The following is a 16,346-nucleotide window of genomic DNA, read 5'->3' as shown; positions in this document are numbered from 1 at the left end:
ATTCTTTATTCTAGGACCTTTGCTGGTATTGATGTCCAGCTGACCAGTCGGTAGCTATGAGGGTCTTCTTTTTTCTACTTTTTGAAGATGGGGACTGTCATGAAGGAGTGGTTCTGTAAGCAAGTATTGCTGGGTGGGGGCCCTCAGGCAGGTGTTAACAATTAGTCCCCAAAGTGGGAACAGATGATGGGGCTGCCTTGGGGAGGAAGATAATACACCATTGACTAGACTGCCATTTGATGTCTGTCGCTGGCGCCAGAGAAGATGGCAATAAAGCCTGATAACCCATTCAGTGCCTACATGTGAGTTATTAGAAGCTTAGAGGGAGGACTCAGGAAAGTGATCTCCTCCTTGACAGGGACAACATTTGCCTGTCTCCAATCTGCAGGGACATTGCCTGTTCTTCAAGAATGCTCAAAGATTTTACAGATAGAGGCTCTGAGATTACAGCTGCAAGATCTTCTAGTTCCCTTACGTTTGTTTTGTATTTCATGTTGATGAATGTAATTATTACATTTTCATTTTTTTATAATGAAAGTTAATAAACATTGTAACAATAATAATAACAATAATAAATGCAACCAGCATAACACTGCCCCCATCACATCAATCTGGGAGATCTTATTCAAAAATATAAATTTTATTTGCAGTTGTATAGTTGAGCCCTGGATCTTTGGATTTTCTAACTGGAAGGGCCATCTACATTTTAGATAAGTAAGCTGACCAAAAACAAACAACCAAACAAAAAATACAAATAAGAAATAAGTTGAGAGGGCTAGGATACATCACTCCAAAGCAGTGATACAGATTCCTGTATCCAGGGCATCAGATAAAAAATGGGGATTCCACATGTGGAAATGGAGAAATAAACGACATTTTACAAATTAGAATCAATATCTACAGCGTATACAATGTATCATATCTTATCTTTAGCTCTGTCCACTATGTGAATCCCTTAGTAGCGTCTATACATTCTAGGAGGCGAGAGCAATGCAGCAGAACATTATATTAAGAAAGTCGAAGTCAGGGGTCCCCTGAACTTCTAGGGAGGGTTGCCAAAGTTCTAGCACAGAGGCACGGCCTCAGCTTCCTAATCTCTGCTGCCCACAATCTGCAAGAGGAAGGTGAAGATGTAGACTATGTCTGTGTAGATCTTGAGGGCGCCGTAGACATATTCCTCAGGGCTCATGGTGTGTTTTCTGTTGCCCAGCAGCAACTGGGTATCATAGGCAAGAAACTGTCAAAAGCCATGAGGAAAGCAGTTAGTCACAAGTTTGAAGAAATTACCCAAATTTTCTTCATTCCCCGAGTTAGCTACCACAATCCATGCATTATTTTGGTACACACATACTGCCTTTGTCATATTGCAACCAAACCCATTGCCCTAATTACTACACCTACACTCTGAGACACTTGCAATTAGCAACCTACCCAGTCACCCAAGATAACTAAAATTATATCTAGGTGGTGAGGCCAAGTCTTCACTGCTGCAGAGGGTGAGCCACAAATGTAGCAGCCGTAGCACTGCCCATCACACTATGATGACAGCAAACCAGAATCAACCAGAAAGACATTAACTATTGTTTGGGAGGGAGAGCCACCACACAGCCCCCATTGAAGCTGTGCACTGGGCTCTTTCTTGCTCTCTGTTCTTACAGCCGTAAGCCATTAAAGCTATCAAGGAAGTTGCTATCTACCCCAGCTCCCCCCAGGGCATAGCACAAGCTACAGGCAAGGTTATGTTCTCCCACCAGTATTGACTGCCTTGAGTCCTATTGATGTAGAGCAGGCAAGAAACCTAAATGACCAGTAATTATATATACACACAATTATATATATCTACTAACCAGGGTGAAGGCAATGGCACCAATGCCTGCATACAGCATGTGGAGCCAATAGACCTGCAAGGAAAGAGAACCAAATGAGTCGTTGGCCTGCAAGCGGAGTGTTTTGATTGAATTAAAACTTCACTGACAGCATCTCTAGGCCTGTCCACAGAGCACAAATAGGGGCAGCGGCTGGGAGTGAAATGTGAGCATCAGTACAGAGTCAGGACCCATTTGGAGGAACTGGAGAGTGCAAATTGAACATTCCAAAAAAGAAGGTTGGCAGGACACTGATTATCCAGAACCCCCACATCACTGAGCCAGACACTTGGTTAGTTGCAGTGATTTATCAGTATTAGCTGGTAATTGATAGGAGCATGCAGTGGTCAAATGCAAATCACACACACATGACCAGTTGCTTGCAGCTGTAAAGCAGGGCTGGGGAGCCTGTGCCCGCCAGATGTTGCTGGACTCCCATCACAGCCCCAGACAGCATGGCCAATGGTCAGAGAGGATGGGAGTTGAACTCGAGCAACACCTGGAGGGCAACAATTTTACCATTTACATCGCCAATCCCTTCCCAGGCCAAGCTTTCAGTGTCAGCTACTTACGTATTTGAAGGCCAGAACAATGGCTGTGATAATCCCAGTCACCATGACGACAATGCCCAACACACAGAACAAGCCGGTACAGGATGTGAAATCCACCTGCCAACAACAGCAAGACACGTTTTGGGGAAAAGATGCAGATAGCAAGTAGCTCGCTCTACACAGTACCTCAATTTGCCCTGCAGGAGACCTCTTCGCTCTACCAACTCCATGATACATAAGACACACACACCAGGGTGGATTTGATTTAAATCAAATCAATTTAAATCACTAGTCAGTAAGACTTGATTTAAATCATATTTTCACAGAAAGACTCATTCTCGCTGGCATAATCTTAATATTTACAACCAGATGAAGGTTTCATTTTTGGAATAACAAATTTTCAGAGAAGTTTTTACAGTTATATAAAAAATTACTGATTTGGTAATACTATTAGAAATACATTGACAGATAATTATAAAATTATTGTGAGGTTTAATAAGTTAACTGTTTATATATGGACAACTTTTCTGCTGTACTTTATTGGAAGGAGAAAAATAATCGTTTCCTTAATAACAATTTAAACAATTTATTTAACTAAAACAATAACATTATAGCATATATATCCATGTTTGTTAACTGATGTGGTTAAACTTAAAAAAAAAAAAAAACTTAGACTGAGTTTCAGCACACACAAAAAACTTAAAACAAATCCTTATTTCCTGATGAATAACCTTTGGGCTATAATTAACTTAAATAGAAAACTATCTTTAGAAAGATTTTTTCCTGCAAAAGCATTTTATTTTAAAATTTAATTTTTTAAAAAATCCAATTTATTTTTTTTAAAAATCCAATTTATTTATTTTTAAAAATCATTGATTTTTATCCACACTGGACCACACCAATGTTACCTTCAAGGAAGAAGCAAGCCTCACCTTTGTCTGGAAGCAGAAGATGGTGACAACTATGGCCACAATAGCTGTGATTATCATGCAAATTATAACTGCCTTTGTAGAGTACATGCTGAAATAGAGAGTTAAAGAATTATTTTTACCTAAGGGTCTGGGGGGTTTGTTTTTTACTTTATGATAACTCTTTTGCCACTGAATCCTAAGTGCACAATTTAGATCTAAACTCAGGACAATTTACATACTGAATAGCAAGGAAATGCAAAGTTGAACATGTCTCAATAGAGCAGAATTAATACCGTTTAGTCATTAAGAGACAGAACATTGTTTTGACTTAGCATTTGAGTTTTAAATGCATTTATTTAGAAGCAAGTCTGCTTACAGCTTTCTTTCCAATATATACCAGTCTCAACCCTTAGGATTGCAATCATACCTCCCTGCCGCAAACACCTCAAGGCAGGGAACCTACAAACCTTCCTTTCTAGATGGGCAATGCTCAGTGTGGAGTGAGACTTAAATGAATGATTTCGGTGTAGGCTGGACACACCAATAAGGCTCAGGTATTGGAAATAGTTATATAGCAGCAGGTGATACAAGCAGCAGAACTATACTTGGGCCAAAGTGGCTTCCTTGAGGTGATAGAACAAGAAGTTTGTGTAGCATCATCAGGGTCCTCAGAATCCTGTACCTGATTTAAATCACAGCTGTGAGATGTGAGAATGGATGTCATCTTTGTGAAAGTAACCTCTAAAACCAGAAGCTCAAGTTTAATTGCTAGAGAGCAAGCTAACGATGATGATGATGTTTATCTTACCTAGCAATGGTGCCTGTCATGAATCCCATGGCCAGTGTCTAGAAGAACAATAGAAGGTAAAAGTGAACATTGCCTTCCTGGCATATCACCATAACCTCAAAGAGCTTCAGTTCTGCAATAGCTTCAGATTAGGATTTGTCAAGTCTGAAAACCAGGTGAAACTTTTGTTTCTCATACTTTCTTCTTGCAGATGCTCTCATCAAGTAAGCACAGTCCTGGGAAATAGCACAAGCTAGTAAGACAAGGAGGGAACTGTAGCTCCAAAGCCCTACACATCTTAAGACCAGGGTGCCTTAGAGCAGGTGTGGCTAACCTGTGGCCCTCCAGATGTTTCTTGATTCCAACTCCAGCCAGCCCCAACCAGAATAGCCAAGGGTCTGGACTGAGGAGCTGTAGCCCAGCAACATCTGGGAGGGGCATGTTAGCCACATCTGCTCTAATGTAACCTGGTCCTAAGCTGTTTGCCAGGCCTCCTCGTTGTGTCTTTTTCACTAGTAATGGAAGGCACTTGTATTTAGACAAGTTGTTAATGTGTAACTTCTCATTTGATTGCTGCCAGTTTTAAGGTGCAACATCTTTTATCTCTGCTGCTATTTTGAGTTTGTCTGACCTTTATTTTTAAGTGTTTGGTTGTACTAAGTTCTTTAGAAACTGGTTGTTTTATTTGTACTGATTTTGATGGAAGAGTGGGATATAAATAAATTGTTTTATTATTAATCCCTTAACAATAACATTTTTGCCAATCCATGACTACATAGTCCCTGAGGACACCTGTTACATTCACAAAGTGGGGCCTCAAGAGAAATATAAATCTTTGACTGAACTGCCTGGAGTTGCTGCAACAATAAGAGTCTCCAAAATGTAATATGGTGAGATATCCCCAGAAGAGTCTTGTGTACATAATTAGACATAGCCTTCAGATCTAGATTGGGTGTATATCCAAAATAGCAAATTAACCTTTTGCTCAGGTTAAGCTACATACAAATAGTTTCAGGTGTTGACTGGAGTATAAAGCAAGACTAGGCATAGAGAATTTAGTATCCCTTGGAGCTCTGGTTTTTCTGGAATTTTTATTTTTTAAAAGTTTCCATCAAAAGTCCATCGTACCTATGCTACATAGTCCATTCCAGAACTGTGTGTGCTGGTATCACACTAGGATCTGTGCTCAAATCCAAACATAGCCTTGAAGCTCAGTGAGTAAGACCTTGACTCAAAACAATCCCTCAGTCTAAAATGCATGTAAGGATTCAGGTAGGTAGCCGTGTTGGTCTGACACAGATGAAATAAATAATAAAAATTAAAAAATTGTCCAGTAGCACCTTAGAGACCAACTAAGTTTGTTATGGGTATAAGCTTTCATGTGCATATGCTACTGGACAATTTTTTAATTTTTATTTATTTTTTAGCATATAAGGCTACAGAGAGGATGCCATGGGGGTAGACCCATGTAAATGACTCTGAGCAGTGAAGAAGAAGGGTGGAATAAAAATGTTTAAAATTAAAAAAAAATTAAAAATTGCACCACCACCACTGAGGGAATTCAAGGAAAATTCCATTGCCCAAGCCCCATGAACAACTTGCCTACTTACAAAGATGGTCAGAAGGATAAGATTCCATGGGAAGCGTCTCCTGGAAGAGATTGAAAAGAAAGGAGATATGTAAGCAGTGTCACTAGGGCCAAGTGTTGCAGCACATCCTCCCATCTGTAGGCATTTTTCACCAGAAACAAAGAGGCCAAGTTTCACCAGAAACAAAGAGGCAATCCTGCTCTAGACTCCAAAGCAGCCTCTGGGTTCAGGCTTCATTCAAAGTGGATGCACACCCCTCCAGACACTGCACCGCTGGCTCCAAACCACCCACAAGTAATGAAAGAAAACGGTGTTTGGGAAATTGTTGCACAGCCTAGTTTTCCTATGTTGCCCAGCTGCCACTCATTTCAAAACCCCGCCTCACATTCAGCCACTCACCTACCTATACATCCCACAGTCACTAAGAATATCCAATGTAACACTCACCGTGGTCCCTCACAGCATGCCAGCACCAGGTAAGTGACGAAGAACACAGCACTGGGGGAAGGAAACAAGAGTGAGATGTGTGGCCAAGGAGTGTGGTGGAGTCTCCGTCTTTGGAGGTCTTTAAGCAGAGGCTTGACAACCATATGACAGGAGTGCTCTGATGGTGTTTCCTGCTTGGCAGGGGGTTGGACTCGATGGCCCTTGTGGTCTCTTCCAACTCTATGATTCTATGAGTCATAGGAGGAACTTGCATCTATCAAGAACTTTGCATCCCTCCCTAAAGACACAAAAAGGCTGGTGGTTAATTTGGCTTCAATTGTTGTGGTGTGGGACCTTGATACATGACATTTGCTGACTTAGGAGAACTCAGGGCACTGGTGCCACTCCTGAGCACCACTTCCGATGCCTCAGGGGGAGTTTAGTCTCTGTGGTTTTCTCTCTGTACATCACATCTTAGCAGAGCTAGGCTTGTTCACCACTGCTTCTACTACGAGCTCTACTCTCTTGCACATGGAAGTTGGTGGGATAGACCAGGGACAGGGAACCTATGATCCCCCCTGGATCTTGCTGAACTACAACTCCCATCATCCTTGGCAATCAATCATGGTGGTTGGGGCTTATGGGAGATGGAGCCCAGCAACATCAGGAGGGTGATAAGTTTAACATCCTGGGACAGTTGCCCAGCTATCTCCAGGCTCGTTCCACTTCTCATAGGATATAGGCTATTTGCAGCCCAATCTGATTTCCAAGTAAACATGGGTAAGTCCCACAGAGTTGGAAGCGACTGACTTCCAGGCAAATGCTCCTCCTATGCACCATGTTCCATGGCAAAGTTCTGTACTACTCAAAACAGCAGTAATGAGAAATGGAGGGGGAAATGCAACCACATAGGAGCATCAGCACCAAGGCAGGATATCATTGCTGACTTCTAATGATCATGGACCTTCTGCCCCACCAATCATGACAAAGGGTGACAACAGATACACACTTGGCCTTTGGGTGATGCCTGTAAACATGCAGTGGTGTGCCCTTAACCCTGTGGTAGCAAGCTGTGTGCCTGCAATGCCTGGCCGGGCAATGAGGTGATTTAACCTGAAGTTCCATCCCTGCTTCCACAAGCAAAGTTGCCAGCTTTCTGGAGAACCCTGGACAAGAGGCTTTCCCATCCCCAAAGAAGGGTGTATCTATAGTCACCCAGATCCATGATAACAGAAAATACTGGTTTAGCCCAAGTTGTGCCACGGAGCTCAGAACAACTCCATGAAGGCTATTGAAGGCTACTAGCCCTGGTGGCTGCATTCTGCTTCCATTGGAAAACCACAGGGATGCTCTTGTGCCAGGTTTCCCATGGGCTTCTGGCTGGCCACTGTGAGAACAGGATGCTGGGCTGCATGGGCTATTGGCCTGATCTAGCAGGCTCTTCTTACGTTTTTAACTGAGCAGACAGACAGCACAGCCCTGTAAGCATATTGGAGAGAAGCCAATACTTACTAAGATACGTAGTAAACAGCAACATTTCTCCTTACAAAACTGGATACGGGTTCACTGTGGAGGGTGAAAATTATGTAATATAAATATTTTCTCTCACATTAATTATCACGGGAGGCAGGATGCTGCTTCTGCAAGAAATCCGTATGATCCCTTCATACTCCAGTCTCCAGTCTCTATCCTCACTGCTACGTATTAATATTTCCCCCGTGTCATCCTCATAAGGAATAGATCATGAACAGAAGACAACTGTTAAGGACAGGCTCCAATTGCAGTGCAAGGCCTAGGATAGAGGTCTCCCAAACTGTAGTCTGAGGGTCACTGGTGGTCTGCAAGCTTTATTCAGGTAGACTGTGGTATTTCCACATTAATGACATGATTCATATGTAGTTTTAATTGTATTTCTATTGCTTCTTTTATTTCTTATATTGTATTTCATTGTACTACAGTCCTAATTCTATGGAGTGCAAATTGTTATACAATATAAGGAACAAAATAAGCAATAGAAACACACTTAAAAACATACAGCGTCTAGCACAGCGCATTGCAATTGCTACAACAAGCGGGGGGGGGGGGGGATCATTAAGTGGCCTGACAAGACCCTCAGCAATTTTCAAGTGGGAGTTTGGGAACCATTGTTCTAGTAAGTATCTAGAACAGGGGTCTGCAACCTTTAAGACAAAAAGAGCCACTTGGACCGAAGGGGAAAAAAAACTGGGAGCCGCAAAACCATTGCGACATTTAAAACAGTGGGGAGTGTCGGGGCACACAACGCGCCTCCTTCCCCTCGCTAGTATCCGCCCCGGAGCCACAGCAAAAGTGTAAAAGAGCCACATGCGGCTTCGGAGCCGCAGGTTGCTGACCCCTGATCTAGAATAAAGTCAGAACCATTTTTTCCTGTGGTTGTAAAAAAAGGTGTTTCTATTTCCCTGGTGGTACTAACTCGAGTAAATAATAATTCCAAGCATTTAGTATAGTGCTACAACTAACTGCTGGAGGGAGAATTATGGCTCTTTTAATTTTACTACCAAAGATACCCCTAAACTGTTTGTTCTCTTTCCTTATCACCATAGACTGGGTTGGAATTGAATAAGAAGTAAATTATAGAACCAGTATTATTCCAACAACACTATTAACTATTCTGGTGTCAGCATGGTTAATACTACTGGTGGAAGCTGAAAATAAATGTCCTGAGCTTCAACATGAACAAAGGGGAAATAAAAAAATACATTGCTTTGCTGAGCACCATTATTTTGCGGACATTTCTCAGTAGGGAAAAGCACTACTGGTCTGTGACTGCTGGAGCAAAAACTTACACAAAGGTGAAGACTGCAATGATGCCCACAGTTATCAGCAGCTGCAGAGAAATGATGGTGTAGACCTGGAAATGAAGACATGTGGTATACATGAAGCTGTGTAAATGCACAGTAATGCCAACCTAGAGACTTGAAATTAATGGTGCTCATTTCACTGTCTTCTGAACTGCAGTAAATCTTCTAAAGAACCCCTGATTACAGAGAGGGCCAGATGCTTCCAAGAGATTATGCTGCAGCCACCTGCAGTTCACCTATCTGTTTGCGGGCTAGGAGTTTTTTCTAGACTCTTGCCCTAAAGCACAGGTGGGTACCCTTTGGGCCTTCCGATGTTACTCAACTAAAACTCCCATCAGCCCCAACAAGTATGGCCAATGGTCAGGGATGATAGGGGTTGTAGTTTAGCAACATCTGGAGAGCCCCAGGTTCCCTACACTTGCCCTGGGGGATATAAACTGAGTTTGCTACTTACCACATACCATTTGGGAAAGCAAGAAACAATGTATTTCTGAACTGCTTCTCACCTAGGTGTCTGGATGCTGTGCTCAGCTGTCCTTCCTTACAGTTCTGCATTTCTGAAAAGTTACACAGTCACCCAGGGATAGCAGAAGGGGTGCTTCAAAATGCTAGCTGAAAAAGCAGCATGGTTTGTTTTATTAACACTGTTAGCAAAACTTTCAGTTCTCTAAAAGGAGGCCCTGCCCCTATCGAGTCTAAATGCCTAGTTGTCGCCCTGTAACCACAATTCATTCATTTCTGCAGAACGGGGCAACACTCCTCCTAGCAGAGTGAACAGACTCCTTTGCAAAGATACCAAGGGTTGCTCTCTGCAGATTCTCTCCCTCTGACACAAGGCAACAGACTAGCTTCTTCCAAGAGAAGTATCCATTAAAGCAGAGGCTGCAGTCGGGGACCATGCAGTGGTAGTTCCTCAAGTTATTACCTTGCGGATGAAAACGTGTCTGACTTTCTTGTCATCCCAGTCTGCTGTAGTGAAAGTCCCATCCTCTACAGCAGCGCCGCCACCATAGACATCTCCTGTCAAAAGGAAGACAAAATGGTGGTATTTATGCTACATTAACTTCACCTGCTCTAACTAGAGAAGGGAAGAACCAGGAACAATTTCCTGGCCTGGGTTGGCATAGTATTTTCAGAACCTTCTGGGGTGAGTGTACAAAGACTTGCCTCCCCATACAGTCAACTTTTTGAAAGGCTGAAAGTCTCTCAGAGCTCTAAATTCACCCTCTCTAGCTACTCATTATCTTCCGCTAAAATCACCATCTCCCATATGCCTTTCCTCTGCACTGATCATTCAGGTTACTTAGATCTCAGCACCTGGGTATTTACTGCCAGGGAGCTGCTACTGAAACCAAGCCGCTTGATTGCAAAATCTCCTGAAGCTGTGCATTAAGTACATATTCTTCTCAGACCACTTTATGTGGCTAGAAGTGTATTTGCCTCAAAAGGCAATTTTAGCTGCAGATCAAAAGGAGTGGCCTATTATAGCATAAGCCTTTCTTTTTAATGCCTCCTCCATGATACACACACCCTTTAACTTCCTATTAACATAACCTAGATTTGATTACCACACCATCGTTCCATATTCATAGTCACTAGAGCAAATGAGAATATTCACTTTGCCCATTCATCCATATAAGTATAATGTAAGCATGAAGGAAACCCACCCTTTTAACCAGGTTGCTTGAAAGTATAATATGGCAATTAAATCAGGCAAATATATCAGAGGTAGGGAATTTGTGTCCCTCTGGATATTGCTGGACTACAACTCCAGCACATGCATGCACACGCACACACACACATACAATTCTGTCCCCTGCCAGTTGCCCTGGGATTGCAAAGCTGGATAGAAGCACACTCCAGCCCCAACCACATCAGCTAGAAGATCAAGGGGTCACTGGGAGGCTGGACTCCCTGCCTCTCAAGAAGACCATAATGGCAAAGCCCAATCTGGCCCCTTTTCATAAGCTGCAGAAAGGAGCAGCTGCTTTCGTGCTTGCTTTATTCTTCCCTCCCCATTCTTCTTTCCTTTTGTGTTGTCCCCATTAGATTGTGAATCTGTGGGTTGGGCAGTGCCTAGGAAACGTTAGGACATTTTAAAAAGGAGGAAGAGGAGGAGGAGGAGCAGAAAGAAGAGGAGGAACAACAATAAGAACAACAATATTTAATACTTCCTGCTTTTGTAGCCATCTAGTTGTGGCATTTCGCTACTCCCTTTTCTATTTGTTTTTCAGCTGGCCAATCCCCCACCCATTCATGAATGTATTCCCCCTTCCCCATCCTAGGAGGAAAACATATCAAAATGCATACCAAAGCCCATTGGGACCGTAGGCATAATAGGAACCGGCTGTGGATAACCCCCTGGTTGTGAGTAGCCTCCAGGCTGTCCGTACCCACCACTGTATGGTGGGGGCTGGGGCTGTGGGTAGCCTCCTGGGTACCCCGCAGGATATCCCCCCGCTGGTGGAGGATAGAGGGGGTTCCGATCATCGTAGCCTGGCGGAGGAGCAGAGGGGCGTGACATGTCTCAGCGAGGCTCCCAGCACTGAAAAACAAAAGAGGTAGAACCCTAATAGCGCACCTGCAAAATAAATTCTACCGTACTGAACAAAAAACCATGCAGATCACCCTTTATATACATGCATCACCTCTTGTCTCTCGATGGTGCATCAGAACCAAAAATGGCCAGTGGGGGGAGCCAAAAGGAAGTCACAAGGAAGCAAATGTCATGCTGAATAGAGCGGTCCAGCAGAGCAGGCTTCACCAACCTGGTGCCCTCTGGAATACAACTCACATCAGTGCTACTGCTGATGCAAACTGTGCTTCGAAACTCCTGGAAGGCATCAGGGGGATGAAGGCTGTAGTAGCAGAATCCTAAGACTAAAGGAAGAACATATTACTGCCTGAAGTTGGCTAGCAGGGGTTAGAGGGAATGTATTTTTCAAGCACAATTCTTTGGCACCTGTTAACTGTTTACTTTTTAGGCAGTGTCATTGATAACCTCTACCAACTTTGCTTTTTATTTTTTGTCCTCTGCTTTTAAAGGAACATGTGAATTCCATATAGGACTTGAGAGAGAACTAAGTGACTAGTAACTTCTCAAAAAAACCCTGAGTAACGTCCCTTTTTTCTCGTCCCAAGAGTCCTGCGTGCATCTTATGATCCGTCTTGCATCTCAAAAGGCTAATCCAGCTATTTCTGAGAAACCCCTTCCTTCCACATTATAGCTCATGATTGTTATGAAATGAAGACTTTGAGAATGGCACCACACAGACACAGCTTTTTCTTCGCCGCCTCCTCTTGCCTGATAGGGTGCTGCTGCCTTATTCCAAGGTCAGACTATTAGTCTATCTAGTTCACTGCTGTCTATAAACTGATGAGTGGTTGCTCTCCAGGGATTCATACAGCTGTCTTTCCCAGTCCTACCTTGGGGAGGGGGGGCTTCAGCATGCAAAGTAGGAACTCTTCCACTGATATATTGCCCTCACACCTCCATCAGACCATAGTTACACAGTGGAAAACATAGATAATTCGACTTAAATAAATTTGAAAAGCTTAATAAGGGCAACAGGCAAGACGGCATAGTATATTCCCATTGAATTAGTGCCTGCAGCCTAAAACTGTACAGCACATTCAGTAATTGAAAATTGTGTCCACAATTTAAAATACTGTATTTACGTGAATCTAATGCGCCATCGAATCAAACACACACTTCAATTTTCAAAAATCTTGAAACCAAAAACAGTTTTTTTCTGGCAAATGAAAATGCAGCATCAAATCTAATGCATATCCTAATTTTGCGACATACTTTGGCCAAAAAAGTTGTGCATTACATTCGAGTAAATACGGTATAGGCAATAACTGTTTTGCACGTGGGTTGCATCCCTGACCCCCACACTTTTCGGCAGAGCATATATAAGCTCGCCATGCTCCCGTGACACTCCCTTTTCCAGCCACTTCTTGGTTGTGGTGATGTGCACGTGCATGGTTGTGCATGCTTTGAATGCGCATAAAACAGTCATTGCCTATAAGAATCTCTGGTCTGGTACTGGCAACGTATTTATATGGAGTAGTAAAGAGGGAGTTTCTTTGCTCCGCAACTTCTGATCCATTACATTTCACTGTAGAGCAGCAAGTGGTGTACAGTATATGTACAGCAACGCCTTGGCATGTCAGCAGCATATCTTTTAAAAGAAGCCCAACAATTCTCATTTCAGATTTCTCCAGTGACTCCCTAAAGGAGCTGATCTATTTTACCTGATGCTCATATATGTATGTAGGGACGTGGGTGGCACTGTGGGTTAAACCACAGAGCCTAGCACTTGCCGATCAGAAGGTCGGCGGTTCGAATCCCCGCGATGGGGTGAGCTCCCGTTGCTCGGTCCCTGCTCCTGCCAACCTAGCAGTTCGAAAGCACGTCAAAGTGCAAGTAGATAAATAGGTACCACTCTGGCAGGAAGGTAAACAGCATTTCCATGCACTGCTCTGGTTCGCCAGAAGCGGCTTAGTCATGCTGGCCACATGACCCGGAAGCTGTACACCGGCTCCCTTGGCCAATAAAGCGAGATGAGTGCCGCAACCCCAGAGTCGGCCACGACTGGACCTAATGATCAGGGGTCCCTTTACCTTTACCTTACCTAGGGTTAAGTACTTAATTCGTTCCGGAGGTCTGTTCTTAACCTGAAACTGTTCTTAACCTGAAGCACCACTTTAGCTAATGGGGCCTCCCGCTGCTGCTGCGCCGCAGGGGCCCGATTTCTGTTCTCATCCTGAGGTAAAGTTCTTAACCCGAGGTACTATTTCTGGGTTAGCGGAGTCTGTAACCTGAAGCGTATGTAACCCGAGGTACCACTGTATGACCTCCCAGGAGATGGGATGGCCCTTTCAAATGTGTGTGGTGCCAGGGCAAGAAGAAAATCAGAAGCCTACCCTGGACCCAAAAGATTATGCAGCAGTTAATATTACCAGTGTTATAATTCCTGTCAAATGATTATGCACACAAGGACTTTGTGCATGATGCTGGTCAGAAGAGAGAGAGGGAGGGAGACCAAGGGAGAGAAGTACAGCCTCAGGATAACTCAGGTTTGAGACACAGGAAGAAATTGACAATCATTTCCACCACTGGCCTGAGATTCCTTTTAACATTCTTCAGGGTGGACAGCAAACCAGCCCTTTTGCGCTGATGCCAGTTAGCAATTCCAGAACCATTTCTCAAGAGCACCCTGCCCACAGTTGGGCACTTGAATGCACAGCTTTTATTTATTTATTTAATATATTTATATATCCCTCCCTTCTAAGGGAAAACAAGCACAAAAGAGCCCAGAGTTTTCACTTACCACCGTACATGGATGGCCACAACAGAAAGATGCTCATTAGCAAACCCCTCCCCAGCCCCAGCGCCTGCTTATTCCATGGCTTGTCAGCCCTTCTTGCATGTAAAAGGAACAGATGCTATCGCTGGGGTGAAGAATCTTTTTAAGCATTGGTTTGGGGCAATCTTCCAGGTCAGTGGGTGGTGGAGCCAGAGGCATAAGCAGGCAAAGCAATGAATGTAACATTTCACCTTTGTAGAGTAGGCAAGATTTCTACACATGCTTAACCCACCCGCCTCTATCCTCCACTGAGGCCGAGTTCAAGGACACATTTCAACTGGGCAAAACCAATTGAGGAGAATGTGAAACATGGCCAGTGAAGGGCATGGCCTGAGGAGAGTCCCAAAGCCCAGGCAGAGAGGCCTAGGAGGCCACATTTTGCCTTGGGGCCTAAGGTGCCCCACCCTGTGCTATGGTTGTGCTTGTGTCTACAACAGGACAATGCCAGAGTTGTATACCCAGTTGCCCAGTCGTATGTACACACCATATGATTAAACTATGCGGCTTCCTTCTACGGATCCTGGGAATGGTACTTTATCCAAGGTGCTGGGAATTGTAGCTCTTTGAGGAGCAAACTACAGCTCCCGGGATTCTGTTGTGCTTTAAATGTATGGTGTGCATGCAGCCTGTGTGGCATGTTAGAATCACGTCAGGCAATCAGTGAAGGAAGCTTTTGGGAAAGCTGGAAGAAATTTGGTTGCCTCCCCATCCCAGTCCCCATTCAGGGTGTTGATATGCTACAGATGTGTGGGGCAGGCAAGGCAAGCAGAGCAGTTACTTCTGCAGACTTAGTCACAAGGCTAGAAAAATTCCAGTCAGGAAAACAAGTCCTTTTTTGAAAAATTGTATCGTCCACAATCTTGCTACGGTGCTAGGCAATGACTGGATATACTGTACTAAGGCTACAAACTCAGGGATTAATGAATCTGTATGTCACAAATTCAGCCTTAATGGCAGAGCATGTGTTTGGCATGCAGAAGGTCCCAGGTTTCAATCTTCTCCAGGTAGGGCTGGGAGAGACCCCTGCCTGAAACCCTGAAGAGCCTCTGCCAGTCAGTGTAGACAGTATTGAGCTAGATGGCAATTTCCTTCCTATGTCCCAATGAATATAAAAAACAGATGTTGCTACTCCTAGGCCACATTAGGAACAAACTGTACCTCAACGGCGGCTGCTTAAACAAAAGTGCCGACTCTGAGGCCAAAGGCTGCCAAGATGGTACGCTCCCTCAGTTGCAAAACATTGACACTCCTTTCTAGCTTGTTCCCACTCACCCACAGCTTCTAAGCAAGCTAGTTCTCTAGGGAAAGAGGGCAACTTTCTCCTGAGGAGACTCCTTGCGGAGAGGAGAGCCTGTGTGAACAGATTAATTTTGACCAGTCACAGGTGGGCAAACATATGGAAGCCCCCTGGGGAGGGAGAAGAGAACATGGCAGCCAGCCATGCCACAGCAGATGCAATATTTTCCGTACACCCCCCCCCCCTTTTCCAAAAATTATTTTTCCTTTCAGGGGCCTATGGGGGGAAGAGGGAGAAGTGAAAGAAAGTAATTTCGCAAGACAACACAACATTGTGAGAAGCAGTTCAGAGGAAGGGCAAACAAATCCTTTCCGGATGTATAAGGGAGCACTCGCCGAATAAACAGGGAAAACTTGAACACAGAGAAAAAGGAAGGGTCTGCTTGTCTTGCAGAATTGACGTTTGCAAGGCAGTGCTATTATTCCCTAGTCAGTTCTGAGTACTGAAAAGAAATGGAAGGAGGGGTCACGATAAGCAGTTTAATGATTAGTTTAAAAACTGGTGCAAAGGGCAGCATTCTTCCTCATTTTCCATGGCTTTTTAGTTGGAGGGAAAGTGAGAGAGAATGTGGTCGGGTCCAGAAAGACAGATTTGTCAGGAAAAGCTTTTTGCCTGACAGATATAATTGGGTTCTTCCAAAGTGAGGTTGTTGAGACCTTGGCCTTCCCGTCCACCAAAGACTAATTTGCACTTTATTGTTTACCCTGC

General features: G+C 43.9%; 1 protein-coding gene across 1 annotated transcript in view; it reads right to left on the bottom strand.

Annotated features, from left to right (window-relative positions):
* Positions 1-619: 619 nt before the first annotated feature.
* Positions 620-16,346, bottom strand: part of LOC114603326 (protein lifeguard 3-like) — a 35,121-nt gene continuing 19,394 nt past the window's right edge. Inside the window, exons 2-12 of the mRNA XM_028742220.2 lie at positions 11,280-11,514; positions 9,895-9,989; positions 8,955-9,019; positions 7,642-7,695; positions 6,151-6,201; positions 5,725-5,764; positions 4,136-4,173; positions 3,349-3,436; positions 2,438-2,533; positions 1,848-1,901; positions 620-1,237 (exon numbers count right to left, since the gene is read on the bottom strand). Of these exons, the coding sequence (XP_028598053.2) occupies positions 1,091-1,237; positions 1,848-1,901; positions 2,438-2,533; positions 3,349-3,436; positions 4,136-4,173; positions 5,725-5,764; positions 6,151-6,201; positions 7,642-7,695; positions 8,955-9,019; positions 9,895-9,989; positions 11,280-11,493 (942 nt within the window). The 5' untranslated portion in view covers positions 11,494-11,514 and the 3' untranslated portion in view covers positions 620-1,090. The remainder of the gene's footprint in view (positions 1,238-1,847; positions 1,902-2,437; positions 2,534-3,348; positions 3,437-4,135; positions 4,174-5,724; positions 5,765-6,150; positions 6,202-7,641; positions 7,696-8,954; positions 9,020-9,894; positions 9,990-11,279; positions 11,515-16,346) is intronic.

Source organism: Podarcis muralis, chromosome 1 (assembly GCF_964188315.1).
Source record: "Podarcis muralis chromosome 1, rPodMur119.hap1.1, whole genome shotgun sequence".
Classification (NCBI taxonomy): Eukaryota; Metazoa; Chordata; class Lepidosauria; order Squamata; family Lacertidae; genus Podarcis; species Podarcis muralis.
Note: the sequence above shows the minus strand (reverse complement) of the source record. Positions and strands in the feature narration are given on the sequence as shown.